The sequence below is a fragment of the Rhinoderma darwinii genome, chromosome 1 (genome assembly GCF_050947455.1).
Source record: "Rhinoderma darwinii isolate aRhiDar2 chromosome 1, aRhiDar2.hap1, whole genome shotgun sequence".
Classification (NCBI taxonomy): domain Eukaryota; kingdom Metazoa; phylum Chordata; class Amphibia; order Anura; family Rhinodermatidae; genus Rhinoderma; species Rhinoderma darwinii.
In genome coordinates, this window is record NC_134687.1 from 285,906,137 (window position 1) to 285,933,391 (window position 27,255).

At 44.6% G+C, this 27,255-nt stretch overlaps 1 protein-coding gene across 1 annotated transcript; it reads left to right on the forward strand.

The window, feature by feature from the left end:
• Nucleotides 1-1,712: 1,712 nt before the first annotated feature.
• On the forward strand, nt 1,713-10,308 carry ATP5ME (ATP synthase membrane subunit e). The gene is made up of 4 exons (XM_075825287.1): nt 1,713-1,827; nt 3,951-4,005; nt 4,948-5,043; nt 10,138-10,308. Exons 1-4 carry the CDS (start codon nt 1,792-1,794, stop codon nt 10,161-10,163), a joined length of 213 nt encoding a protein of 70 aa, XP_075681402.1. The 5' UTR covers nt 1,713-1,791; the 3' UTR covers nt 10,164-10,308.
• The last annotated feature ends 16,947 nt before the right edge of the window (nt 10,309-27,255 follow it).

Sequence of the window (27,255 nt, forward strand, 5' to 3'; positions counted from 1 at the left end):
ATGTCAGAAGCACAGCTGGAGTCCCAGGAAGAGCCTACTAGCGCTCTGCCCGGGACTCCAGCTCTGGGGTTGCCCCTGACATCTCTGTCCATATATGGACAGTGATGTCAGGGGCAGAGCTGGAATCCCAGGCAGAGTGCAAGAAGCGGCTCTGCTTCGGGACTCCAGCTCTGGGCAAGCCCCTGACATCACTGTCCATATATGGACACTGATGTCAGTGACTTCCCCAGAGTTCCGGCGCAGAGCCTATACTAGTGCTCTGCTCCGGGACACCGGCTTTGGGGTTGCCCCTGACATCACATTCCGGTCACGAAGGATCCCCTGACGTCACTGTGTATGGACAGTGACGTCAGGGGTTCCAACAGCAGAGGAATCCATAGCCAAAGCGTCGGCAACGCTCTGGCTGGGGATTCCACTCCTGGAGGGAGCCCCAATGGAGCTATCTACTTGGGGTATGTGTGGCATTATCTGCAGAGGGCACTGTGGCAGCATCTGCAGAGGGCACTGTGGCAGCATCTGCAGAGGGAAATGTGGCAGCATCTGCAGAGGGCAATGTGGCAGCATCTGCAGAGGGCAATGTGGCAGCATCTGCAGAGGGCAATGTGGCAGCATCTACGGAGGGCACTGTGGCAGCATCTACAGAGGGCACTGTGGCAGCATCTACAGAGGGCACTGTGGCATTATCTACAAGTGGGTGTGTGGCAGTATCTACAGAGGACACTGTTGCATTATCTAGGGGTGTGTTGCATTATCTACAGAGGGCACTGTGGCATTATCTACAGAAGGTGCTGTGGCATTATCTACAGAAGGTACTGTGGCAGTATCTACAGAGGGCACTGTGGCATTATCTACAGAGGGAACTGTGGCATTATCTACAGAGGGCACTGTGGCATTATCTACAGAGGGCACTGTGGCATTATCTACAGAGGACTCTGTGGCACTATCTAACTAGGGGCTGCCCAATCTTGAAATGTGTGTCTGCCAACTGAGCCACCGGACTGCATTTAGCCTGTTCTGCACGGAGTGGTCTACATGACAGACCGTGTAGCGCAGGCCTCCGTTAAACCTCTCTATTCTAGCTATGGTTGCCAACAGGCTGGTGAGTCACCAGTTTAGCCTGGATTTATGCTGGAAGACCAGTAAAGGGAAAAAAAAATTGGCAGCATTAGCAAATGGCAGTATTTTTGCATAACGACACAATTTGTGCACAGTCCATTGTGGTCAATTTCCAAACAAAAAAAATCCAGAGCTTATAGATTTATTCAAATCTCATCCACATTGCTAGTAAAGTAATCCATTGAAGATTTTTTGTGAACAAATCAGCACAGAAAATCTGTAGCATTTCCGCTTCGTGTGAACTCAGCCTTATACTACACGTGCTGGTTTTGTATTTTTTTTTTTTTGCCGCCATTTTTGCTAAATCGCTGTTAAAAACGTCACAAAACGGGCATTTGTAAATACACCCTGAACATGGCATGTTTTTTTGGGCTGAAATTATGTGGCAACCCTGATTTTAGCCAGTCAGTGAGCCCTTGGATTATTGTCGCTGACAGAACTAGGACCCGCAACTATTCACAATACGTGACTTATATGCTATAATAGAACGGCGAAGACAGCCCATAAATCGGAGACCGTCACGACGAGAGCAATACAGCGTCAAACGTCGGAGGCGGAGCCCTGACACATCGCGACGTAAGAGGTATTTCCGGTGACGCTAGACGCACGGACTTTACAGCCCGCCTTTCTCTCCCAGGCTGCTTAGCGCTTGTAGTGTCACTTGGAGGAGACAAGATGGTTCCGCCGGTACAAGTGTCCCCACTCATCAAGGTGAGCGCTTGTGAGTAAAGGACGCAGCTCGTCCTGAGCAGCAGCAGTGTTCTCTGGCGGGGTGATGTAAGCTCAGAGCTGCTGTCCTGCTTGGAAGGTCAGTGAAGGTGACATTGCGGCCTATTACCAGTTATGCTGCGGTCCTATGGGAACGGTATATAGTAGGTCGTGATGCGGCGAGGGAAGGCTTCGTCTCCCATGTCCTACATGTAGGGGGTAATGGCCGCAGCAATGTCAAGGTCGCAGCACTTGTTAACGCTATAATAACAGCCATTATGTTGTCACCACTGCCCACCTTTTTGTCTGCAGTTTATGACTAATGCATTGGGGGCTCCTGGTAACAAGTTTGAGTAGTAATTCATACGTTCACACAGTAAGAACAATGTCTATGATCACATTCTCGAAGGCCCCGTGCCCGTAATCCTAGCCCGCGATTGCGAAGTATGGGAGCACAGCTGGTAAAATATGGGAAATAGGACATGCTCCGTAATCCCCGGCACAGACACCCATCTGTAGCGCTATGGAAAGGTGTCCGTAGCCAATAGAACCAAATGGGTCTGTAAAAACACAGACCATAGTACGGTCTGCGGTTTTATGGTCGTGTGCATGGGGCCTAACTGTGTGACTCCCTGTAGTCCCTCTTTAAATCCACCAGTAGACCGTCGTACGAAATGGAATGTAATAATAATGCTGCTTGTGTAGAGTATCTTAGTTAGAAATGAAGCTGCCTATACACAGCTGTCAGAAGACTGTACTGTCAGCGGTCTTCTATGTTCCCAAATCCCCCATTAACCAATAACGTATGTTATTTCCAAAGAGGAGATAAGCGGATGCCATGCACCTCTGTCAATGCTTTTCCCCAGGGAAACACAGGATTGTAAATGTTGAATCCAATCTGACCGTTCCTTGTTACCCCCACTCTGTCTTCTAATTGTCAGCTCTGACAGCAACAGTCTTATATCTTGCTGAAAATTAAGGTTTAAAGGTGAAGGTTGGCACTTAACAGTTCAGTGTGCCACCTCTGCACTGGTATACGTTGTTCAGGAAGTCTGCAATTAGTTGGTTCTATGGCAAGTAAAATATAAACCTTATTAATTTGCCTCCCAGATTCCTTGCATAGGGAACGGTGGGAGTCAAATGTTTCTCTAGTTAAAGAGGCTCTGTCACCAGATTTTGCACCCCCTATCTGCTATTGCAGCAGATCGGCGCTGCAATGTAGATTACAGTAACGTTTTTATTTTTTAAAAACGAGCATTTTTGGCCAAGTTATGACGATTTTCGTATTTATGCAAATGAGGCTTGCAAAAGTACAACTGGGCGTGTTGAAAAGTAAAAGTACAACTGGGCGTGTATTATGTGCGTACATCGGGGCGTGTTTACTACTATTACTAGCTGGGCGTTGTGTATAGAAGTATCATCCACTTCTCTTCACAACGCCCAGCTTCTGGCAGTGCAGACACAGCCGTGTTCTCGAGAGATCACGCTGTGACGTCACTCACAGGTCCTGCATCGTGTCAGACGAGCGGGGACACATCGGCACCAGAGGCTACAGATGATTCTGCAGCAGCATCGGCGTTTGCAGGTAAGTTGATGTAGCTACTTACCTGCAAATGCTGATGCTGCTGCAGAATCAACTGTAGCCTCTGGTGCCGACACGATGCAGGACCTGTGAGTGACGTCACAGATCTGCACTGCCAGAAGCTGGGCGTTCTGAAGAGAAGTGGATGATACTTATCAGAACGCCCAGCTAGTAAAAGTAGTAAACACGCCCCGATGTACGCACATAATACACGCCCACTTGGACTTTTACTTTAAACACGCCCACTTGGACTTTTCAAGCCTCATTTGCATAAATACGAAAATGGTCATAACTTGGCCAAAAATGCTCGTTTTTTAAAAATAAAAACGTTACTGTAATCTACATTGCAGCGCCTATCTGCTGCAATAGCAGATAGGGGTTGCAAAATCTGGTGACAGAGCCTCTTTAAAGGTAGATTATAAGCCTTACGTTATCTTGTCAATTTCAACTTTTGATCTGCAAGACTTCACCGCTCTTTCCCCCATCCCTCCCCGATTTAAATGCTAAACTGACACTTTTTTTTTTTTTTTTTTTTCTCTTTTAGTTTGCCAGATACTCTGCACTATTACTTGGAATTGGATATGGAAGTGTAAGGTTTTGTAAGTATTTACTGTGCAGCTGAACCTATGTCATTCCTTTTACCAAATAGGTTTTCTACAGTCTTTCTATATGTCAAAAGGCAAGCTGGCACAGATATGGGCACTAGCATAGATGGGCAAAATACAGTAGACTTTGAGGCAGTTAGGTCCTCTTTAAATCAATGCCTTAAAGAAATCTATCGCTTACTGGGAAATCTAAAGTAATAGATCAAGTTATAAAATTTGACAGGCGGTGCTTGGCGTCGCTGTAGAAGAGGCTGATGAGCGCTCATCCTCTAAGCAGGAGCTGTAACTTACTGCTCCTGATCTTGCTAAATACAGCTGGGATCGGAAAACATTCCAACCCCAGCTGTTTAACCCTTTGATGGCCGCGGTCCGTGACACCTTTGAAAACGACGGAACCCTTGCACCACGGAAACCGTTGGCACGGATCCGTCACCGTTGAAATCAATGGTGATGGAAACGGAAACCTCTGGTTTGTGTCTGTCAGGGCTCCGTTCCGACAAAGCTCAGACGGAACGGAGCCCTAGCGCAGATATGAACAAAGCCTAAGATGGATTCCTGTGTAATATTGTGCAGGAGGCTAGAAGAAGGTAAATCCTGAGCAGCTGTACCCTCCTCCTCCAGCAAATGAACACTTTACAAGCCACTGTACCCGTCTCTAGCTGGGCTGCATAATGCACGCAAATGTTTTTTGTACCGAAATTGCATTTTGTTGATTTGTCACCCGTTAGTATGCATTGGGGAATGAATTCGCTCCTCAAATTTGATTCCTGGAGTTGATAAATGATCTTGAAAAAATACCCGCCCCACCCAAAATGCGACAATTAGGCAGCACCTATCATCTCTCCTTGGTAATAGGGGTGGCTAACATGAAGGAAAGTTCCTGGTCAAAACCAATAGCAATTGATGGATGATTGTTGTTTTTGTAATTCTATCCAGCATATTTAAAACCAATTGCTGAAGAGGACAGACGGATAGAAGCAGAAGAGAAAAAGAAGCAGGAGGAAGCCGCTCGCATTGCAAGAGAATTGGCAGGTGGGTATTCATGCCCTTTGTTAAATGGTTGCCACAGTAGCCATTTCTTTAAATAAGACCTTCACCTGAAACATGAAAAAATTAAGATTTGAATGGAGCAAAGTCTATCCCAACAAGTTACATTTACAGTATACATGCTCAACATAGGGGTTATCTGAGACTCCTCAAAATCCGTAACAGGGCAGGGGATAGCAAAACATAATAAGCTAGCAGATTCTTACCCCCTGAAGTGTCCTACTCCAGTGCTCAGGTCCCGTTCTCCGCTGCAGGAGCTACCGGGACTGGAGTGGTAGAGAACAGTATCTCAGCGCTGGAACGGGGGACGCTTCAGGGGGTAGTATCTGCTAGCTTATTATGTTATGCCATCCCTGCCCTGCTGCCAATTTATTAAAAGTCCCATATAACACCTTTTTAATATTTATCTTAAATGTAGCTGTAACTAGAACTTGCATTTCATGTTTCCAAAATATTAATTTGTAAGAATATAATAGAGGGCCTCTCTTTGGAGGACCTGGGTTATCTGTGCATACATTAATTTAACAAACACTGTGTATTGCACTTGCTGGTCTCATCCCCTTGTGATAGCAGCAAATCATCAGTGGGCAGCAAAGCACCCTGTGATACAGATTTACTGGGACTTTTTATACACTAGTCTTAGCCCAACGCACGCCCCCTTATACAGTGAAGGAAATAAGTATTTGATCCCTTGCTGATTTTGTAAGTTTGCCCACTGTCAAAGACATGAACAGTCTAGAATTTTTAGGCTAGGTTAATTTTACCAGTGAGAGATAGATTATATAAAAAAGAAAATCACATTGTCAAAATTATATATATTTATTTGCATTGTGCACAGAGAAATAAGTATTTGATCCCCTACCAACCATTAAGAGTTCAGCCTCCTCCAGACCAGTTACACGCTCCAAATGAACTTGGTGCCTGTATTAAAGACAACTGTCTTACATGGTCACCTGTATAAAAGACTCCTGTCCACAGACTCAATTAATCAGTCTGACTCTAACCTCTACAACATGGGCAAGACCAAAGAGCTTTCTAAGGATGTCAGGGACAAGATCATAGATCTGCACAAGGCTGGAATGGGCTACAAAAGCATAAGTAAGACGCTGGGTGAGAAGGAGACAAATGTTGGTGCAATAGTAAGAAAATGGAAGACATACAAAATGACTGTCAATCGACATCGATCTGGGGCTCCATGCAAAATCTCACCTCGTGGGGTCTCCTTGATCCTGAGGAAGGTGAGAGCTCAGCTGAAAACTACACGGGGGGAACTTGTTAATGATCTCAAGGCAGCTGGGAGCACAGTCACCAAGAAAACCATTGGTAACACATTATGCCGTAATGGATTAAAATCCTGCAGTGCCCGCAAGGTCCCCCTGCTCAAGAAGGCACATGTACAGGCCCGTCTGAAGTTTGCAAATGAACATCTGGATGATTCTGAGAGTGATTGGGAGAAGGTGCTGTGGTCAGATGAGACTAAAATTGAGCTCTTTGGCATTAACTCAACTCGCCGTATTTGGAGGAAGAGAAATGCTGCCTATGACCCAAAGAACACCGTCCCCACTGTCAAGCATGGAGGTGGAAACATTATGTTTTGGGGGTGTTTCTCTGCTAAGGGCACAGGACTACTTCACCGCATCAATGGGAGAATGGATGGAGCCATGTACCGTCAAATCCTGAGTGACAACCTCCTTCCCTCCACCAGGACATTAAAAATGCCTCGTGGCTGGGTCTTCCAGCACGACAATGACCCGAAACATACAGCCAAGGCAACAAAGGAGTGGCTCAAAAAGAAGCGCATTAAGGTCATGGAGTGGCCTAGCCAGTCTCCAGACCTTAATCCCATCGAAAACTTATGGAGGGAGCTGAAGATCCGAGTTGCCAAGCGACAGCCTCGAAATCTTAATGATTTACAGATGATCTGCAAAGAGGAGTGGGCCAAAATTCCATCTAACATGTGTGCAAACCTCATCATCAACTACAAAAAACGTCTGACCGCTGTGCTTGCCAACAAGGGTTTTGCCACCAAGTATTAAGTCTTGTTTGCCAAAGGGATCAAATACTTATTCTCTGTGCACAATGCAAATATATATAATTTTGACTGATTTTATTTTATTTTTTTATATAATCTATCTCTCACTGGTAAAATTAACCTAGCCTAAAAATTCTAGACTGTTCATGTCTTTGACAGTGGGCAAACTTACAAAATCAGCAAGGGATCAAATACTTATTTCCTTCACTGTAGATCGGGTCAACTTTAGATTTTTCATTTTCGTGTCTTCCAAATGCCATAATTTTTTTTATTTTTCTGTTGACGTAGCCGTATGAGGGACGAGTTGTTGTAGTTTTTCTTGACACCATTTAATTTGCCTAATAATGTATTGGGAAACTGGGGTGGGGGGGGACAGCAATTCCACAACTTGTTTTTTAGCTTTAGTTTTTACATTATTGCATTCATTGTGCCGTAAAAACGTCATGTTACCTTTATTCTACGGGTTGATACAATTATGGCGATACCAAATTTACAAAGTTGTTTTTTATGTTTTGGTTTTTTTTTGTTTACCATTTTTACATTGGAAAAACGTTGTTAAAAAAAATGCATTTGCTGTCGCCAGATTATGAGAGCCATGGTTTTTTTGTTTTGTTTTTTTTACGTCAATTGAGTAGTATAAGGGCCGTTTTTTTGCAGGGCGAGCTGTAGTTTTTATCGGTACCATTTTGGGGTACAGAGGCATTTCCTAATAGATTGCCTGTCAGTCTTAGGGCTTATTCAGACGAACGTGATATACGTCCGTGCAACGCGCATGTTCATGCGCCTCGCACGGACCTATATTAGACTATCGGGCCGTGCAGACAGTCCGTGATTTTTACGCAGCGTGTGTCCGCTGCGTAAAACTCACGACCTGTCCTATATTTCTGCGTTTTTCGCTCATCACGCACCCATTGAAGTCAATGGGTGCGTGAAAATCACGCCCAGCACACGGAAGCACTTCTGTGAGACGCGAGTGATTCGCGCAACAGCAGTGAAAAGTATGAATGAAAACAGAAAAGCAGCACATGCTTTTCTGTTTACAAAGAGTGTCATATTTATGGCGGCTGCGCGAAAAGCACGCAGCCGCGCACCATATGATCATGACACACGGAGCTGTTAAGTGCCTTTTGCGCAAAAAAATAAAAAAAGTAAATCTACACTTTTCCCCCAAAAAGTAGCTTTATTTAGTAAAAGTGTAAAAAAAACAAAAAACATTAACGTGTTATTTAAACCAATGGCAAAATGCCTTTTTTTTTTTTTTTTCTTCTCGCCTTTCCACCGTAAAAAATAAGTTATTCAAGAAGTCCTATGTACCCCAAAATACTACCAATGAAAACTACACCTTGTCCCGCAAAAAAACAAGCTCACATACGGCTACAACGACGGAAAAAAATAGTTATGGCTCTTGGAATGCGGCGATGCAAAAACAAGTAATCTTTTTTTTTTTAACCCGTTAGTGACCGCCAATACGCCTTTTAACGGCGGCCACTAACGGGCTTTATTCTGATGCATATGCCTTTTTACGGCACTGCATCAGGATAAAGTAAACAGAGCAGGGAGCTGTCAAATCTCCCTGCTCTCAGCTGCTAGAGGCAGCTGAGAGCTGGGGGCATCCCTGCTCTGCCGGGTGAGATCGATATTAGTATCGATCTCACCTGTTTAACCCTTCAGATGCGGTGCGCAATAGCGTGCACCGCATCTGAGTGGTTTTGGAGAGAGGAAGGGAGCTCCCTCTCATCCCACCGACACCCGGCGATACGATCGCAGAGTGTCTGTGTCTCCAATGGCAGCCGGGGGTCTAATAAAGGCCCCCAGGTCTGCCTGTCATGAATGCCTGCTAGATCATGCCTCTGGCATGACCTAGCTGATGCCTGCCCGTTTTAAACGGACAGGCAGTAATACACTGCAATACAAAAGTATTGCAGTGTATTATAATAGCGATCGGAGAATCGCATATTATAGTCCCCTAGTGGGACTAGTAAAAAAGTGAAAAAAAAGTTTAATAGAGTTAATTAAAAAAAAAAATGTGAAAAAATATGAAAAACCCAGCTTTTCCCCTTACACAATGCTTTACTATTAAAAATACAAAATAAAGTAAAAAAGTTACACATATTTGGTATCGCCGCGTCCGTAACAACCCCGACTATAAATCTGTTACATTATTTAACCCGCACGGTGAACACCGTAAAAAATGTAATAAACTATGGAAAAAGTGCTGTTTTCTGTGAATCCTGAAAAATGTGATAAAAAGAGATCAAAAAGTCTCATCTACTCCAAAATGGTACCAATAAAAACGACAAGTCTTGCCGCAAAAAAAAGCCCTCATACGACCGCATCGGCGAAAAAATAAAAACGTTACGGCTCTTCAAATATGGAGACACAAAAACAAATCATTTTGAAAAAAGCGTTTTTACTGTGTAAAAGTAGTAAAACATACAAAAACTAAGGTCTAAAATAGGCTGGTCATTAAGGGGTTAAAAGGGTTTTTGTTTTGCAAACGTAGGAAAACATAAAACCGCTACCTATTTGGTATCCCCGTAATCGTGCCGACCCATAGAATAAAGGTAACCTGTTATTTACGCTGCATAGTGAACGGCGTAAATTTATATTGAAAATAAATGGCAATTCCAGCATTGTTTTTCACAATTCTTTCCTAAAATAAAGTTAATAAAAGTTAATCAATATATTATATGCACCCAAAAATGATGCAATTACAAAATACAACTCGTCCCGCAAAAAACAAGCACTTATACGGCTATGTCGATGGAACAAAAAAAAGTTACGACTCTTAGAATGCGACCATGAAAAAACAAAAAATAATCCTTGGTCATTAACGTGCAAAATGGCCCGGTCATTAAGTGGTTAATTTCCCCCCATTGTTTCTTAAAAGGTTGCCTCCTATATCCATTGTGTGCATGAGATGTTCAGTTTGTAACTAGGCCTACCTGCTTGTATGAATGGTGCATATTAACCTATTGTGAAAACTGTTTGAATCATTACATTTTTTATTTTTATTTTTTTTTTTTTTTTTTTTTTTAATACTACAGCCCAAGAAGACACAATTCTGAAGTGATTTTTACAGGAACATCTGCTTCAATAAACCTCCCAGGGACACTGCAGTCAAGTACTATTGTTGCATAAACTCTTCACAGAACTGCTTTGTAAATGTGCTTCAGATTTATGTGAGTCCTTCAATAAAAACTCATGGAAGATTAGAATCTCATCTTTCATACGTCTAGGTGGTCCACAGCCCGAGATATGGCTGTTTGACGTGATCCCCCTTCCCTCCAGCCTCCGTCTCACACAGTGTGAAGAAGCTTCATGCTGATAGGACAGCATCAGAGGCGGTGAGGTAGCTCCACCTCAGGAGAATCGCTCCTGTTTACACTCACTTGTCTAGTATAGCCTAATTTGCATATTTAGAGGAAAAAAAAAAGAAGGCTCATAACTTTTAAAATAAACGTGTGCCAATTTTCACTAGCATTGTCAGTGTGACAGCGCCTATTAGATTAGCTAGGAGATAGGGCATTACTAAACTAGTGACAGACCCTCTTTAAATTCATGCAACAGTACATATTAGGAACGTTTTCTAAACGCATCTTGTTGTAGGTTAAGGTCTTCCACAAAATACTTTCTATTTATTCACTTAGCCATCCTAGTAACATCAACCACTGCAGACAGTACACCTACAGCACTAACCCCCCCCCCCTTCCTCTCATCCATGACAGCCACACAACAAAAGCGTCGGCTTTATGCCACTTCTGGTGCAACAACCCAGCCCCCCCCCCTTATCGTCTGGGTGGGGCTGGTAGTCAGCAATCCAAGGAGTCCTAGTCAGCCATTGAGTCTTAAAGAGGCTCTGTCACCACATTATAAGTGCCCTATCTCCTACATAATATGATCGGCTCTGTAATGTAGATAACAGCAGTGGTTTTTATTTACAAAAAACAATCAGTTTTTGACATAGAGTTATGATCGATTTTTAGATTTATGCTAATGACTTTCTTAATAGACTACTAGGCGTGTTTTTACTTTTTGACCAAGTGGGTGTTGTAAGGAGAAGTGTGTGACGCTGACCAATCAGCATCATACACTTCTCTCCATTCATGTAATCAGACATCGTGATCTTCGAGATCACGATGTGCTGGCTGTCACTTACGCTCACTAACTTTACTGAAGTGTCTTGAGAGTGAATAGACATCGCATCCAGCCAGGACGCGATGTCTATTAACAATCTCGACACTTCGGTAACATTTGTGTGGGACTTACAGCACAGCAAGCGTGATCTCGCTGTAAGCTGTAATTTACAGCGTGATCTCGCGAGATAATGCTTGCTGTGCTGTAAATCCTACACAAACGTCACCGAAGTGTCGGGATTGTGAATATACATCGTGTCCTGGCTGGAGGGTTTGGTGTTTGGTTTTTTTTTGGGTGAAGGTCACTTGGGACGTCTGAAGTTTAAGGATACGTGACTCCCAAGTGCCCTAAAAAGATTAAAGTACGGTCAGCAGTTCTTAGAGCACCACATTCAGCCCTTTCACATTGAAAAGGGTGGTTGTTCAGACTTTTTCAGACCACTCGTTAAACAAACGGAGGGACAAAAAGCCAGTCTCTGATGTGCTTTACCTGGCAGATTTTTTCCCTCGCAGAGAAGAATTTTGCATCCCTAGTCGCCGTTCACCTAAAAGGCAAAAGATAACATCCGGGTGGGCGCATTCCATCGCTTTCACTGCACTTTATTCAAACGAAGGCAGGTATCTGCGTATCAGGTAAGAATGAAGACACGGAGAGGCGACGGCCCTTTCATGTGGTGTCTCGCTTCATCTGTCTTTTTTTTTTTTTCTTTTTTTAAGCCCAGGGAATTTGGAAGCCATGCCTTTTGTTTGAAAAAAGTGTTGGTGGGTGCTTCTATTTTATTTGTACTGATGCTCAACCAACATCAGGGCGGGCTTCCTGAGTCGCAAGCGTCCTCACCAGGGAGAGTGATACTTGAATGATGCAGCAAAAATGTCTTGCGAAATCCCAGCTTAAGGAAAATGATCACAATGCTATCTGTGTTCTAAATTGATAGCTTTCTAGTAGGTAAAGGGGTAATTTCCCCCTCTCCCTTTTTTCTAGTCTTTATAATAGAAAAAGTGATTAAAAGCAAATAGTAACGTGTTCCCCTGTAAGTGCTGTTCAGATGTTGAAATGACAGATTTCAAAAATAGTAGAAGAGATTAATCTCCCTCAAGAAAAAACTGTGTAATCACATATGGCTTAGGCTTTGTTCACATCTGCGCTATGACTCCGATCCGACGTTCTGTCGGAGCTCTCCATCCGGACAGAGCCCTGACTGACACAAACGGAAGCCATAGGTTTCCATCACCATTGATTTCAATGGTGAGGGATCCAGTGCCAATGGTTTCCGTTTGTCTCCGTTGTGCAGGGGTTCCCTCGTTTTGATGGAATCAATACCGTAGTAGACTACGCTATTCCGTCAAAACGACGGAATCCTTGCAGAACGGAGACAAACGGAAACCATTGGCACTGGATCCCTCACCATTGAAATGGAAACGTATGGTTTCCGTTTGCGTTTGTCAGGGTCCCAATCCAATGGAAAACTCAGTTGGTTCGGGACCCTGGTGCAGATGTGAACAAAGCCTAACTTGTATGAGATTAGAAAAACATGACCGCTTTCATGAAGCCATGCCACTCTTGTCCATGGGCTGTATCTTATATTGCAGCCCCCCCCCAATGGTCACTGGAAGGCCCCTGCACATGTAGCGGATCTGTTGCAGATCTTCCATCCGTATTTGCAAGGGGAAAATCCGCAGCAGAAGGCTGTTGCGGTCTAGTGGATCAGATTTAAAAAGGTCATACACCTGCTAGATGTTCACTGCAGGTTTTACTCTTCTTAATGTAAAAGGTGTGAATCACACAGCATATGTTGCGGAAAAACCCGCAACAAATCCATTTTGTGTTCGTACCTGCTATATCTCCCCCCCCCCCCCCCCCCCCCCCCCATATGTGCCTAAGGGCCTGTTCACATCACCGTTCGGCTTTCCGTTTATCTCTTCCGTCAGAGGAACAGACAACTGGAAAGTAGACGTTCCGTTTGTATTATCATTGATTTCAATGGAATTTAAGTGTCCGTTGGCATCAGTTTGCTTCCGTTCCGTTAGGGATCCGTTTTTTGGACGGAAACAATAACGCAGCCTGCAGCACTATTGTTTCCGTCGATAAAACGGATCCCTAACGGAAATTACATTTCCGGTTTTGTTTTATCATTGAAGTCAATGGGCCAACGGAAGCAGACGGAAGCAAACTGAATGCATTCCGTTATGCCTTCTGTCAAACACATCATTTTTGCAGAGCTGAGCATGTTTAGAAATTGTTTCAACTTGCAGTCTGCAAAAAGCACAGACACTCCATTTTGAGCAGAGAAGGGCTTTTGCACAGTTTTACATCAATATTTATTAAGTATATCTTTACTAGGGTCTGTATATGTGCACTATAGTAGTCTGCTCTGTAAAGGCTCTTTATGCATTTGGCTGTTTTGGGGTGTATATGGATATTGCAGCGGTGTGTAAATATGACTTTAACCCGTTAGTGACCGCCAATACGCCTTTTAACGGTGGCCACTAACGGGCTTTATTCTGATACATACGCCTTTTCACGGCGCTGCATCAGAATAAAATTGCGGCGCCGTGAAAGGAGATAGCTCCCTGCTCTCAGCTACCGGAGGTAGCTGAGGGCTTGGAGCACACTCTGGGGACCGTTGTTTGCGGTCCCCAAACCGGCGATCGCCGGTATTCAACGAAAACCGGCGATCGCCGTTACAATTAATGCAGCATTGAAATCTGACTTTTTATCTCCTCTCACCATGAATGCTTGGTGAGAGGAGATAAAAAACTATTTGTTAGGCCTCCGATCGTGCCCCCCCTCCCCCCAACCGCCGGGAAATGAAAAATGGCGCACGCATGCGCTGTCAGTGAAAGGCAGCTATTCTGCCTGTAAATAGAAACTGATCAGGGACCGTTATAATTGGTCCCTGATCAGATGGTCACTGTGATATACCTATCACAGTGACCATAGTCCCATATTTTCAAAATACAGCACAAGATTTGTGCTCTTTCCCTCCCTCCTCTCACTGTAGTTGAACTGTGAGAGGAGAGAGAGAGAGAGATACTATACAAATCTTGTGCTGTATTATACTGTGAAATACACCACATACGTACTCGCCAGTGTTCCGATATTATCCGAATATTGTCCATAATTTACCCCAGATTACCCGTAATCACCCCCGTTTTTTTGTTTGTCTTCTAAAAAAAACAAAAAAAAAACAATTATTAGTGTGGTGAACATGAACCGCAGAAGCGGCAGAATGTTCTCTGCAGAGCAGGCATACGCCATGCTGTGCTCTAGTGGTTCCGGCAGTGATACGGACACTGCGTCAGAAGCAGAACTTGGCTCAGAAAGCGAAACAAGTTCTGCTTCTGCCACTGGACCCCCCAGCCCTATGGTGGTGGACGCAGCGGTCAGCGGTGAAGCGTCAGGAAACGGGCCTAGTACTGCAGTCCCTTCCGCAATTTGGGATCCTGCAATTGCTTTCTCCCCCCAGGTTTTGCCATTTACAGCGACTCCAGGCATCAACGCAGATGTCTCAAATTTTAGTCCCTATAATTTTTTTCTTTTGTTTATAGGCGATCAGGTCCTGGAACTAATTGTCCAGCAGACGAATTTATACGCCAGGCAATTTGGCACCCAAAATACCAGGTCTTGCTATGCCAGAGGATGGATCCCCACAACAGTTTCTGAAATAAATTTTTTTGGGGGAATTACCCTAAACATGGGGATAGTAAAAAAAACCCTCTATCCGCTCCTATTGGGCTACCAGCGCTATCCATAGCACGCCTGTATTTGCAGCCGTTATGGCCCGAACGCGCTATGAGACTCTAATGCGTTTCATGCATTTTTCTGACAATACACAAATCCCCCCAAGAAGTGACCCAGCCTATGATCGCCTCAACAAACTGAGACCCCTAATCTCCCTCCTAAGTGACTCATTTTTCAATTTATACACCCCAGGCCAAAAACTAGCGGTAGATGAGTCCCTTATGTCCTTCAAGGGCCGTCTATCGTTTCGACAATACATCCCCTCCAAAAGAGCCCGATACGGAGTGAAACTCTATAAGGTGTGCGAGAGCACAACTGGCTACACCTGTGGCTTTTTCATTTATGAGGGCAGGGACCGCCACCTTAATCCCCCAGGATGCCCAGAGGATATTGGCATTAGTGGGAAAATTGTCTGGGAACTCATGGTGCCATTCCTACAAAAAGGGTACCATGTGTACACCGACAATTACTACACCAGTGTCCCCCTGTATAAGTCCCTCCATGCTGCGAATACAGGGGCCTGTGGGACGGTACGAAAAAAATAGTCGGCTTCCCTCAACGACTGGTGTCCAGGCGACTAGAAAGGGGTGCGTCACTCTCATTTGCAAGTGACCAGTTGCTCGCTGTCAAATGGAGTGACAAAAAGGACGTGTACATGCTCTCCACCGTGCACGAGGACACCACAGTGGCAGTAAGAGAGAGGGGCGCTACCTCTGATAAGAGGAAACCGGTCTGCGTGGTGGACTATAACAAGTTCATGGGGGGAGTCGATCTATCTGACCAGGTCCTACAACCTGGTCAAGCGCAAAACTAGGGCCTGGTATAAAAAGGTAGCGATCTACCTTATCCAGATGGCCACTTACAACAGCGCAATGTGCTGTACAAGACCCAGGGAACGCTCAGTTTCCTCCAGTATCAGGAGAAAATTATAGATCACCTCCTGTTTGACTCCCCCGCACCTAGAGAATGCTTCCAGTCAGAGGATGTCAAAAGGCTCACTGAGCGCCACTTCCTTCACCCCGTCCCTGCCTCTGTGAACCAAAGATACCCTTAAAAGAGATGCCGGGTGTGCAGTAAACACGGAAGGAGGAGGGATACCCGGTTTTACTGCCCCATGTGCCCTTCAAATCCAGGCCTGTGCAACTACCCCTGTTTTGAGACCTACCACACCGTTTCTAATTATTAATTTTATCTATAATTTAGGGAAAACCAAAAAGGGTGGGGTGGGGGGGGATTCTTTTTAGGGAGTCAATTTCATTTATGCATATTTTTTTGTTTAGTTTCTGGGCTTTCCAAGGGAGGGAGGGATTCTCATGGGGAGGTTTATTTATTTCAGACTGTAAAACTAAATTTCCCCTTTATTATTTTTTTTATACAATTCTTGGACAATTAAATCCAGGACTTGATCACTCACAAATGAATACAGTTTATTGTGCAGGAGCCCACATCTGTCTGTTCAGAACATGGACCCCCACAAGCGTTCTTGAAATAAAAAATAAATGTGGGCATTGCCCGTGCCGCCCCTGAATTAGTGGAAGTCGTGCATTTTAGAAATTGTTACAAGAATAAATTGGGGATGTATTTCCTTTTTCTTATGACTATGTCCTGCCACATACAGCGGTTACATTCCTAATTCTGTACCGTGATACGGGCATGATATTTTTTTTTTGGAGGATCTCTAATAATCGAGCTGTTCCTTATCAATACACCATGGTCTTTGTTACGGTTCTTCTGGAAATACTGACATCATTTTGGGGATTAGTGGTCCTTTACGGTTCCTATAGATGGTTTTGGACACTGTCCCTTTATATATTCTGTAGGTGATTGGTTGTTTTGTGCACATAGCGGTTCCTACCTTGCCGGGCAGGGGCCTGTTATGGTGTACCGCGTCACTTGGCACATTCGTCCCTCATAAGGATTGATGGAGCTAAAGAGACGTTGTACAACCAGTCACTGGAAAAAAAATCCTTGTCTTGACAGCCCTGCAGGTGTTCTTCTATCTAGTGAACAGACTCGAGTTTGCAACATAGTTGGATACATTTTCCTCCATTTGTTTGAAGATATTGCCCGTCACTCCAGTACAGTTTATTTTTTCCTCTCTGACTGATTTTATATTGGGACAGAATTCTGTCCACAATGACATCATAATGGCACCAACTGCTTCTTCAGCAAAACATAGTCATAAGTACATGCAAATACGTCTATAGCGACATGTATCCGTTATGAATACACGGCTTCACTTCTCTTCTGTATGCGGCACAAATTTATTAATGTGGCGTATTTCTAACAAAATAACCTTCTACCACGTCTCCTCTATTTCATGTGGAAACGTAATAAGAGTTTGAAGAAAACATTATATACCCATAGTGTCTGAAATGATACCCATTATTTCCTCCTTTAAAAAATCTTTGGTCCGCATGCCCACTACACCACTAGATGAATACCTTTAGGGGTTTAGTTTTTAAAATGGGGTCATTTCTGCGTGGTTTTTTTTTTTTGTTCAGGCAGCTCAATGCCTCTAAATGCATGATATGGGGCCTAGAATTTATTCAATTGTGCCCTGAAAGCCAAAGGGTGCTCCCTCTCTTTTTGGTCCAACCACACGTCTAATAAGCAGATTGGGGCAACAATGAGAGTATTTTTGAAAACAGGAGAAACCGGGTGATAGATTTTGGGGTGTGTTTCTTCATTCTTATGGTCGCTTTACACAGAAATCGGTCTTCAAAGTGATATTTTTATGGAAAAAGTGTTTTTGTTTTTTTTTTCACCTGCTATGCATTAAATTTAGCAAAAAACTGTGGGGTCAAAATACTCACTACACCCCTAGATAAATACCTTAAGGGGTCTAGTTTTCTAAATGGGGTCGTTTATGGGGAGTTTCTATCGTTCTGGTAGTTCAAAACCTCTCCAAATATACAGTGGGGCCTAAAACATTTTCAAGCAAAATATGAGTCCTGAAAGCCTCCGGGTGCTCCCTTCCTTTCGGGCCCTGCCGTGTGTCCAGGCAATGCATTAGGGTCACAATGGGGGCATTTTTGAAAACAGGAGAAACAGGGTGATAGATTTTGGGGTGTGTTTCTTCATTCTCATGTTCGCTTTACAAAGAAATCTGTCTTCAAAGTTATACTTTTATGAAAAAAGTGAGATTATATTTTTTTACGCCTGCTTTGCATGAATTCTTACAAAAAAACTGTGGGGTCAAAATACTTACAACACCCCTAAATAAATACCTTAAGGGGTGTAGTTTGCAAAATGGGGTCACTTGTGGGGGTTTACACCATTCTGACACCTATGAGCCTCTGAAAACCTGGCTTGGTGCAGGAAAACCAAATGTACTTCAAAATGTATAAAATTATTACTAAACTTGTAAGTCTTCTAAATTGCTCAAAAGTGCTGCCAAAATAGAGTAAAGAGATGGAAATATATATTTAATAAAAAAAATTGTACTGTATGTACATATGTGACATATTGCCGTTAAAAATAGGGAAAAATGATAATTTTTACAAAATTTCTTCATTTTTTTATTAATTTCCGTAAATCGTATCAGTCTACTTTTACCACTAAAATAAAGTACAACATGTGACGAAAAAACAATGTCAGAATTACTTGGATATTCAAAACTTTCGCTGAGTTATTCTCTGATAAAGTCACACATACCAGATTTAACAAATCTGGCTTGGTCATTAAGGCCCAAACAGGCCCGGTCATTAAGGGGTTAAAGGACGCTGCCAAAAATGTTCTATTTTCTTTGCACACCGCATATAGGACACTTGGGCAGGCAGCATTTTTAAAGAATTTCTGGCAATATCCAAAGCACAATGATACTCTCCTCTGCAAGGTTTGCATTCCGAATGATTTGGGAACATTCCTTCTTTCTGGTCATCTTTCCTTCATCCAATAGGAGTTTTTAAAAATGTAAACAAACCAGTAGTATCAACAATAACGGATCCGTTGTAAACGGATACGAACGGACGCAAACGGAATGTAAAGGATCCGTTTTACTGACAGATCTGTAAAAAACAAATGAGGGCTTCCGTTTGTTTCAGGTTTTTACAGGGTTTCCGTTGAAGTTTAACGGATCCGTTAAAAACTGAAGCCGAACGGTGATGTGAACAGGCCCTAACATAGACCTAGAAACAGGAAGTAAAACTTTTTTTTTATTCTGCATCCCAACTTTAGACAAGTGCTGCAGCCTGAACATTTGAAAGATAAGATTCTGGGCCTTAATATGATAAAAAGAGCAAAGCTTTCAATGTCTTGATGTATTACAAATGTCCTTAGCAGCGAAGGGGTTAAACTTTGTTGAAATAAGGCTACATTCAAACTTAAGTACTATGGCTCATTGCAGGAGTTGTATATTTAGCGACAAAACAGTAATCTGACCCCTTTATGTGAAAGCCAAAAAACCCTTTGCATATACTACAAAAATGGAGAGTCCATCAGTGCATTACTGCTCCACGTTTAGCTGCCGTTTCCTACTCTTCGTCTATTGCCTGTTTACCATGTATCAATATGTCCACCGCCTACTTTACCAAACTGTAGTTATATCAGAATGTGTATGTATATCTATTACATTACAAGTATGCCTGTTATAATCTGCCTGTCCTCTACCAAATTATCGATCTATTGCATCTTACAGTAAAGTGAGGTTAAAAATGTGTTTAATACAAAAAATTATTTTACCCACTGACACTGTATTTAATTTGTATATTCACACTTTGATCAAACCTCTCGACAGATGGGAACTATTGGAGTGTAAACTTTAATGCTTTGGAAGCTCGCTGAGATGTTGAGTTGTATGAAGGCTAAATACATTATGAAGGAAAGGGATAAATGGTGGTAAACGCGGCAATATGCTAACCATCTGCCCAAAAACTGATGGCTCCTGCATGGTACTGAGTATAGTATTTACTCCACGTTTAGATGGGAAGAAGCAGAAATAAATGGTTATATGGAAACACACGAGAGACCGAGCTTAACTGGGTGAAAAGTACTGCGTGTATTAAAAAAGAAATATACTAAAATCAAAATTATTCAGCATCTGACTTCAAACACATCAGGGGGGGGGGGGGGAGGAGATTTTAAATGGACTGCGTGCAAGAAACCCTTCAAATATCGGACAGCTGTAAAAAGTCTTCATGGAGGAGTAGACAGAAATTTCTCCCTACAGCTTCAAGAAATGCCTGCTGGAGGTTGTTTCTGCCAATGGAGGCCATGCCAGGTATTAAAGCCAAGGGTGTAGTTACTGTCACAAAAAGAAATGGCATATTTGTGAATTTTTATATATTGTTTGAATTGTGTACACATATGTTATAAAATAAAAATGCTACAGGGAGTGGTTTCACTTTTTCACACTACTGTAATAGAAATGATATCCCCCAGAGCCTTGACACATATTTCATACTGAGCTAATTCGGGGGCAGTGGGGTTCTGAGGTGCAAGTTTGTATAATTCCCAATAGGTTCTCCAAGCAGAGATCTCGGGGTCCTTGGCGGCAGGAGGATGTTGTGTTGCTTTATAACCGCTATGGTTGGCTTGGTGCACTGAACACTGTATGCAACGTTTCCAATGAGACTTCTAGTGAATAGGACTGAGCTGCGCTACCAGACACAGACCTTTTTCCTAATCTCATACAACCCTATTATTGAATAAATAAAAGTAAAAAATCTGTGATTTAAAGAGAATAAAAACAATGTAATAGAATCTTATCAATATTGATCTGTAAAAAGCAAGAAAACCGGCTGTCTTTTCAGATGATTTCATTTAGAAACGCCTTTTCTCCACAGTTTTGACGTCGGCGTGTGTGGTTTAGTGAATGTGTGCATAATATTGCGTTCACATTGCAATATGTGGTGTTTGGAAAAGACAGGCTGTAATCCCACGCTCATGCACAGCCAGGACTCGTCACAGTAAAGAAAAATCTATTCCCAGCACTAAAAGAAAAATGAAAGGGTGAGATGGAGGCAATTTTAAAATAATATCCCTTTTTTCATTCCAAATAATAAGTGCTAGGCTAGGGCTACATCAGCTATTTTGAGACGTTCAACTAAAATTGCATACAATTTTGTGTGCAATTTTATTTTATTTTTTTATTCTACTATATTCTTTTCTATTCAATTTTGTTTGTGAGTGATTTGGGCAGCAAGAAGAAACTTTGCTACACTGGGAAAATACACTGCTAATAAAATACACAGTTTTGATGCAGTTTTTGGCTCAGGTTTTTAAGCCACAGGAACGGACACAATGAAAGGAGATGCTTCAGTCTGTCCTTCATACATGTCTTCCTTTTGGATCTACTTCTGGCTATGGCTCAAAAAACGGCATCAAAACTGTGTGATTCTGGCCATAGGGTTTCATAGACTTAGACCCTATGCACACAACCGTGCCCGTATTTACATTTGCAGACCGTGCTCCCTTTTTGTTATTTCAGCCCTCCGCCCTTCTTGCCCCAGTCACAACACAGCACTAAGGCAGGCTTTAAATGGTACACCATTAGCGTTAAAGGGAATGTGTCGCCAGAATTTGTATTTTTTTTTTTTTTAGTTGAACAATGATTATTTAAGTGATTACACATTGTTTTAAGGTGTATTTTTACACGTCGCTGTCAAAAGACGGCGCGTAAAACGACGCCCGCCTCAAAGAAGTGCATGCCACTTCTTGGGACGTAATTGGAGCCGTTTTTCATTGACTCCATTGAAAATCAGCTCCAATTACGTCCGTAATGGATGCCGCGAAAAACATATGCACTTGTAAAAAAGTCTGAAATTCAGGAGCTGTTTTCGCCTGAAAACAGCTCCATAATTTCAGACGTATTTGGCGTTGCCGTGTGAACATACCCTATATTATAACATTTCAATGTACTGGCTACTAGAGGGAGCAGTTCCCAAAATATGGTCAATGTGGTAAAGCAACCTCATTGCTTTATGCTGCAAATATGGGGTGGACACTAGTGTCCTCACACAATCCACCCTTCCTTTTTCTGGCTAGTGCCAGGAGAAGGAGGGGTTTGAATCTTCAAACCTCCTACACTGTGTGCCGCCATTTTCTGAGCGACTGCACAGTGTAGGAGGATTAGATACAGGACTCCGCAGACAATATCACACGAGCATAATACACACATCACATACACGAACATAAATTACCTGCTCCTGCTGCCTCCGCTCCTATTCTTTGCGCCTTCGCTTCCTTGAACATATGGCCGGAAGCCGCAGCTGGAAGTCGACATCTTACTGTCTGGCAGCGGCTTCCGATCCACATGAAAATGGCGCCGGATTTCGCTCTGCGAACGAGCTTTGTTTTGGTCTGTGTGGAATGCGCCATTCCCACACAGACGGCGTACGCTTCAGAGAATGGAACGGCTCCCGTTCGCATTCTCTATCGGGTTGTATGTGCCGTATTCCATCTCTGTATGTGTCGTTAATCGGCACATACAGAGATGAAAAAAAAAATGACAGCCCCCATAGAGAAGTAAAAGTAAGAACAAAGTAAAAAGTAGAACATGAGAACACAAATAAATAAAATTTATGTTAATATATTAAAAGCAATATGATAAAAAAATTCATGACACCTTCCCTTTAAGAATAATGCATCATGTGGACAGTTTGAATCAAGGACATGCACAAATATAATAGGGCTCCATACCGAATAGTGCCCGCTCTACACTGAGAGCCCTGCCAAATGTATTATGCCTTTATTATTGCTCTCCACCATTAGGCAGGGTTCACACACACTATTTACGGATGTAATTCGGGCGTTTTAATGCGGCTCAAAAGCGTCGGAAAACATCTGCCCATTCATTTGAATGGGTCTTACGATTTTCTGTGCCGATGGTCATTTTTTTTACGCGCCGCTTTCAAAAGGTGGCGCGTAAAAAAGACGGCCGCGTCAAAGAAGTGGCTGTCACTTCTTCAAGCGTAAATGGAGCCGTTTTCCATGGACTCCATGGAAAAACAGCTCCAATTACGTCCGTAATGGACGCAGCGAAAGATGCCTGCACATGCCATTACGGCTGAAATTACGAGCTGTTTTCTCCTGAAAACAGCACCGTAATTTCAGCCGTAACGGACGCTGCAATGTGAACATACCTTTATCTGGTTACGTTGATATTTTTTTAAATGTTATATCTGTAACTTGCGAGTGGGTGACCCGAGGAGCGATGGCAAAGGCCCACAAATTGGCAGCTGGGCCTGGCTCTCAGTTTGGATCACGATGGCCAACAGGCCTTTCCTTTCTCTCAGGGCCGCTCACAGCTAGTGATGAGGGGGTTTGCACTGGGTAAATGAGGATGGTAGTCTCTGGATATCCCCTGTGTCTGCTCCTGTCCTAATGGTGGTTTGGGGTGTCCTTGGTGTTATGAGTGCAAAATAAGACAGGAGGCTGAGGTGGCAGTTGAACAGGCTCCGGTTGCAGCAGACTAATTAAGTTTCCAAAATGGCAGTTACAATCTTCCACATGAAATGGAGGCTCAACTTCTTGTAGTAAACTTGGTCCTTTCAATACAATACAGCACCAGAAGCAGGAGTGGGAGACCCTCTCTCTCTCTCTCTCTCTGCTTCTCTTCCAATACGCAGGAGTGGGAGACCCTCTCTCTCTGCTTCTCTTCCAATACGCAGGAGTGGGAGACCCTCTCTCTCTGCTTCTCTTCCAATACGCAGGAGTGGGAGACCCTCTCTCTGTTACTCTTCCAATACGCAGGAGTGGGAGACCCTCTCTCTCTGCTTCTCTTCTAATACGCAGGAGTGGGAGACCCTCTCTCTCTGCTTCTCTTCCAATACACAGGAGTGGGAGACCCTCTCTCTGCTTCTCTTCCAATACGCAGGAGTGGGAGACCCTCTCTCTCTGCTTCTCTTCCAATACGCAGGAGTGGGATACTCTCTGTCTCTGCTTCTCTTCCAATACGCAGGAGTGGGACACCCTCCCTCTCTGCTTCTCTTCCAATACGCAGGAGTGGGAGACCCTCTCTCTCTGCGTCTCTACCAATACGCAGGAGTGGGAGACCCTCTCTCTCTGCTTCTCTTCCAATACGCAGGAGTGGGAGACCCTCTCTCTGCGTCTCTTCCAATACGCAGGAGTGAACGATCCTCTCTCTCTGCGTCTCTTCCAATACGCAGGAGTGGACGATCCTCTCTCTCTGCTTCTCTTCCAATACGCAGGAGTGGGAGACCCTCTCTCTCTGCTTCTCTTCCAATACGCAGGAGTGGGATATCCTCTCTCTCTGCGTCTCTTCCAATACGCAGGAGTGGGATATCCTCTCTCTCTGCTTCTCTTCCAATACGCAGGAGTGGGAGACCCTCTCTCTCTGCTTCTCTTCCAATACGCAGGAGTGGGAGACCCTCTCTCTGCTTCTCTTCCAATGCGCAGGAGTGGGAGACCCTCTCTCTGCTTCTCTTCCAATGCGCAGGAGTGGGAGACCCTCTCTCTCTGCTTCTCTTCCAATACGCAGGAGTGAGAGATCCTCTCTCTCTGCTTCTCTTCCAATACGCAGGAGTGGGAGACCCTCTCTCTCTGCTTCTCTTCCAATACGCAGGAGTGGGACACCCTCCCTCTCTGCTTCTCTTCCAATACGCAGGAGTGGGAGACCCTCTCTCTCTGCGTCTCTACCAATACGCAGGAGTGGGAGACCCTCTCTCTCTGCTTCTCTTCCAATACGCAGGAGTGGGAGACCCTCTCTCTGCGTCTCTTCCAATACGCAGGAGTGAACGATCCTCTCTCTCTGCGTCTCTTCCAATACGCAGGAGTGGACGATCCTCTCTCTCTGCTTCTCTTCCAATACGCAGGAGTGGGAGACCCTCTCTCTCTGCTTCTCTTCCAATACGCAGGAGTGGGATATCCTCTCTCTCTGCGTCTCTTCCAATACGCAGGAGTGGGATATCCTCTCTCTCTGCTTCTCTTCCAATACGCAGGAGTGGGAGACCCTCTCTCTCTGCTTCTCTTCCAATACGCAGGAGTGGGAGACCCTCTCTCTGCTTCTCTTCCAATGCGCAGGAGTGGGAGACCCTCTCTCTCTGCTTCTCTTCCAATACGCAGGAGTGAGAGATCCTCTCTCTCTGCTTCTCTTCCAATACGCAGGAGTGGGAGACCCTCTCTCTCTGCTTCTCTTCCAATACGCAGGAGTGGGAGACCCTCTCTCTGCTTCTCTTCCAATGCGCAGGAGTGGGAGACCCTCTCTCTCTGCTTCTCTTCCAATACGCAGGAGTGAGAGACCCTCTCTCTCTGCTTCTCTTCCAATACGCAGGAGTGGGAGACCCTCTCTCTGCTTCTCTTCCAATACGCAGGAGTGGGAGATCCTCTCTCTCTGCTTCTCTTCCAATACGCAGGAGTGGGAGACCCTCTCTTTCTCTGCTTCTCTTCCAATACGCAGGAGTGGGAGATCCTCTCTCTCTGCTTCTCTTCCAATACGCAGGAGTGGGAGACCCTCTCTCTCTGCTTCTCTTCCAATACGCAGGAGTGGGAGACCCTCTCTCTCTGCTTCTCTTCCAATACGCAGGAGTGGGAGACCCTCTCTCTGTGCTTCTCTTCCAATACGCAGGAGTGGGAGACCCTCTCTCTCTGCTTCTCTTCCAATACGCAGGAGTGGGAGACCCTCTCTCTGCTTCTCTTCCAATACGCAGGAGTGGGAAACCCTCTCTCTCTCTGCTTCTCTTCCAATACGCAGGAGTGGACGATCCTCCCTCTCTCTGCTTCTCTTCCAATACGCAGGAGTGGGAGACCCTCTCTCTCTGCTTCTCTTCCAATACGCAGGAGTGGGAGACCCTCTCTCTCTCTGCTTCTCTTCCAATACGCAGGAGTGGGAGACCCTCTCTCTGTTACTCTTCCAATACGCAGGAGTGTGAGACCCTCTCTCTCTGCTTCTCTTCCAATACGCAGGAGTGTGAGACCCTCTCTCTCTGCTTCTCTTCCAATACGCAGGAGTGGGAGACCCTCTCTCTCTGCTTTTCTTCCAATACGCAGGAGTGGGAGACCCTCACTTTCTGCTTCTCTTCCAATACGCAGGAGTGGACGATCCTCTCTCTCTCTGCTTCTCTTCCAATACGCAGGAGTGAGAGACCCTCTCTCTCTGCTTCTCTTCCAATACGCAGGAGTGGGAGACCCTCTGTCTCTGCTTCTCTTCCAATACGCAGGAGTGGGACACCCTCCCTCTCTGCTTCTCTTCCAATACGCAGGAGTGGGAGACCCTCTCTCTATGCGTCTCTTCCAATACGCAGGAGTGGGAGACCCTCTCTCTCTGCTTCTCTTCCAATACGCAGGAGTGGGAGACCCTCTCTCTGCGTCTCTTCCAATACGCAGGAGTGAACGATCCTCTCTCTCTGCGTCTCTTCCAATACGCAGGAGTGGACGATCCTCTCTCTCTGCTTCTCTTCCAATACGCAGGAGTGGGAGACCCTCTCTCTCTGCTTCTCTTCCAATACGCAGGAGTGGGAGACCCTCTCTCTCTGCTTCTCTTCCAATACGCAGGAGTGGGAGACCCTCTCTCTGTTACTCTTCCAATACGCAGGAGTGTGAGACCCTCTCTCTCTGCTTCTCTTCCAATACGCAGGAGTGTGAGACCCTCTCTCTCTGCTTCTCTTCCAATACGCAGGAGTGGGAGACCCTCTCTCTCTGCTTTTCTTCCAATACGCAGGAGTGGGAGACCCTCTCTCTCTGCTTCTCTTCCAATACGCAGGAGTGGACGATCCTCTCTCTCTGCTTCTCTTCCAATACGCAGGAGTGGGAGACCCTCTCTCTCTGCTTCTCTTCCAATACGCAGGAGTGGGAGACCCTCTCTCTGCTTCTCTTCCAATGCGCAGGAGTGGGAGACCCTCTCTCTCTGCTTCTCTTCCAATACGCAGGAGTGAGAGATCCTCTCTCTCTGCTTCTCTTCCAATACGCAGGAGTGGGAGACCCTCTCTCTCTCTGCTTCTCTTCCAATACGCAGGAGTGGGAGACCCTCTCTCTGCTTCTCTTCCAATGCGCAGGAGTGGGAGACCCTCTCTCTCTGCTTCTCTTCCAATACGCAGGAGTGGGAGACCCTCTCTCTGCTTCTCTTCCAATACGCAGGAGTGGGAGATCCTCTCTCTCTGCTTCTCTTCCAATACGCAGGAGTGGGAGACCCTCTCTTTCTCTGCTTCTCTTCCAATACGCAGGAGTGGGAGATCCTCTCTCTCTGCTTCTCTTCCAATACGCAGGAGTGGGAGACCCTCTCTCTCTGCTTCTCTTCCAATACGCAGGAGTGGGAGACCCTCTCTCTGCTTCTCTTCCAATGCGCAGGAGTGGGAGACCCTCTCTCTCTGCTTCTCTTCCAATACGCA

Bases quoted from the DNA above. Each gene is read 5' to 3' on its own strand.
- ATP5ME (XM_075825287.1), top strand. From the start codon at position 1,792: ATGGTTCCGCCGGTACAAGTGTCCCCACTCATCAAG. The intron at 4,006-4,947 runs GTAAGTATTTAC...AATTCTATCCAG, and splicing joins ATATGGAAGTGTAAGGTTTT to CATATTTAAAACCAATTGCT. The intron at 5,044-10,137 runs GTGGGTATTCAT...TTAATACTACAG, and splicing joins CATTGCAAGAGAATTGGCAG to CCCAAGAAGACACAATTCTG.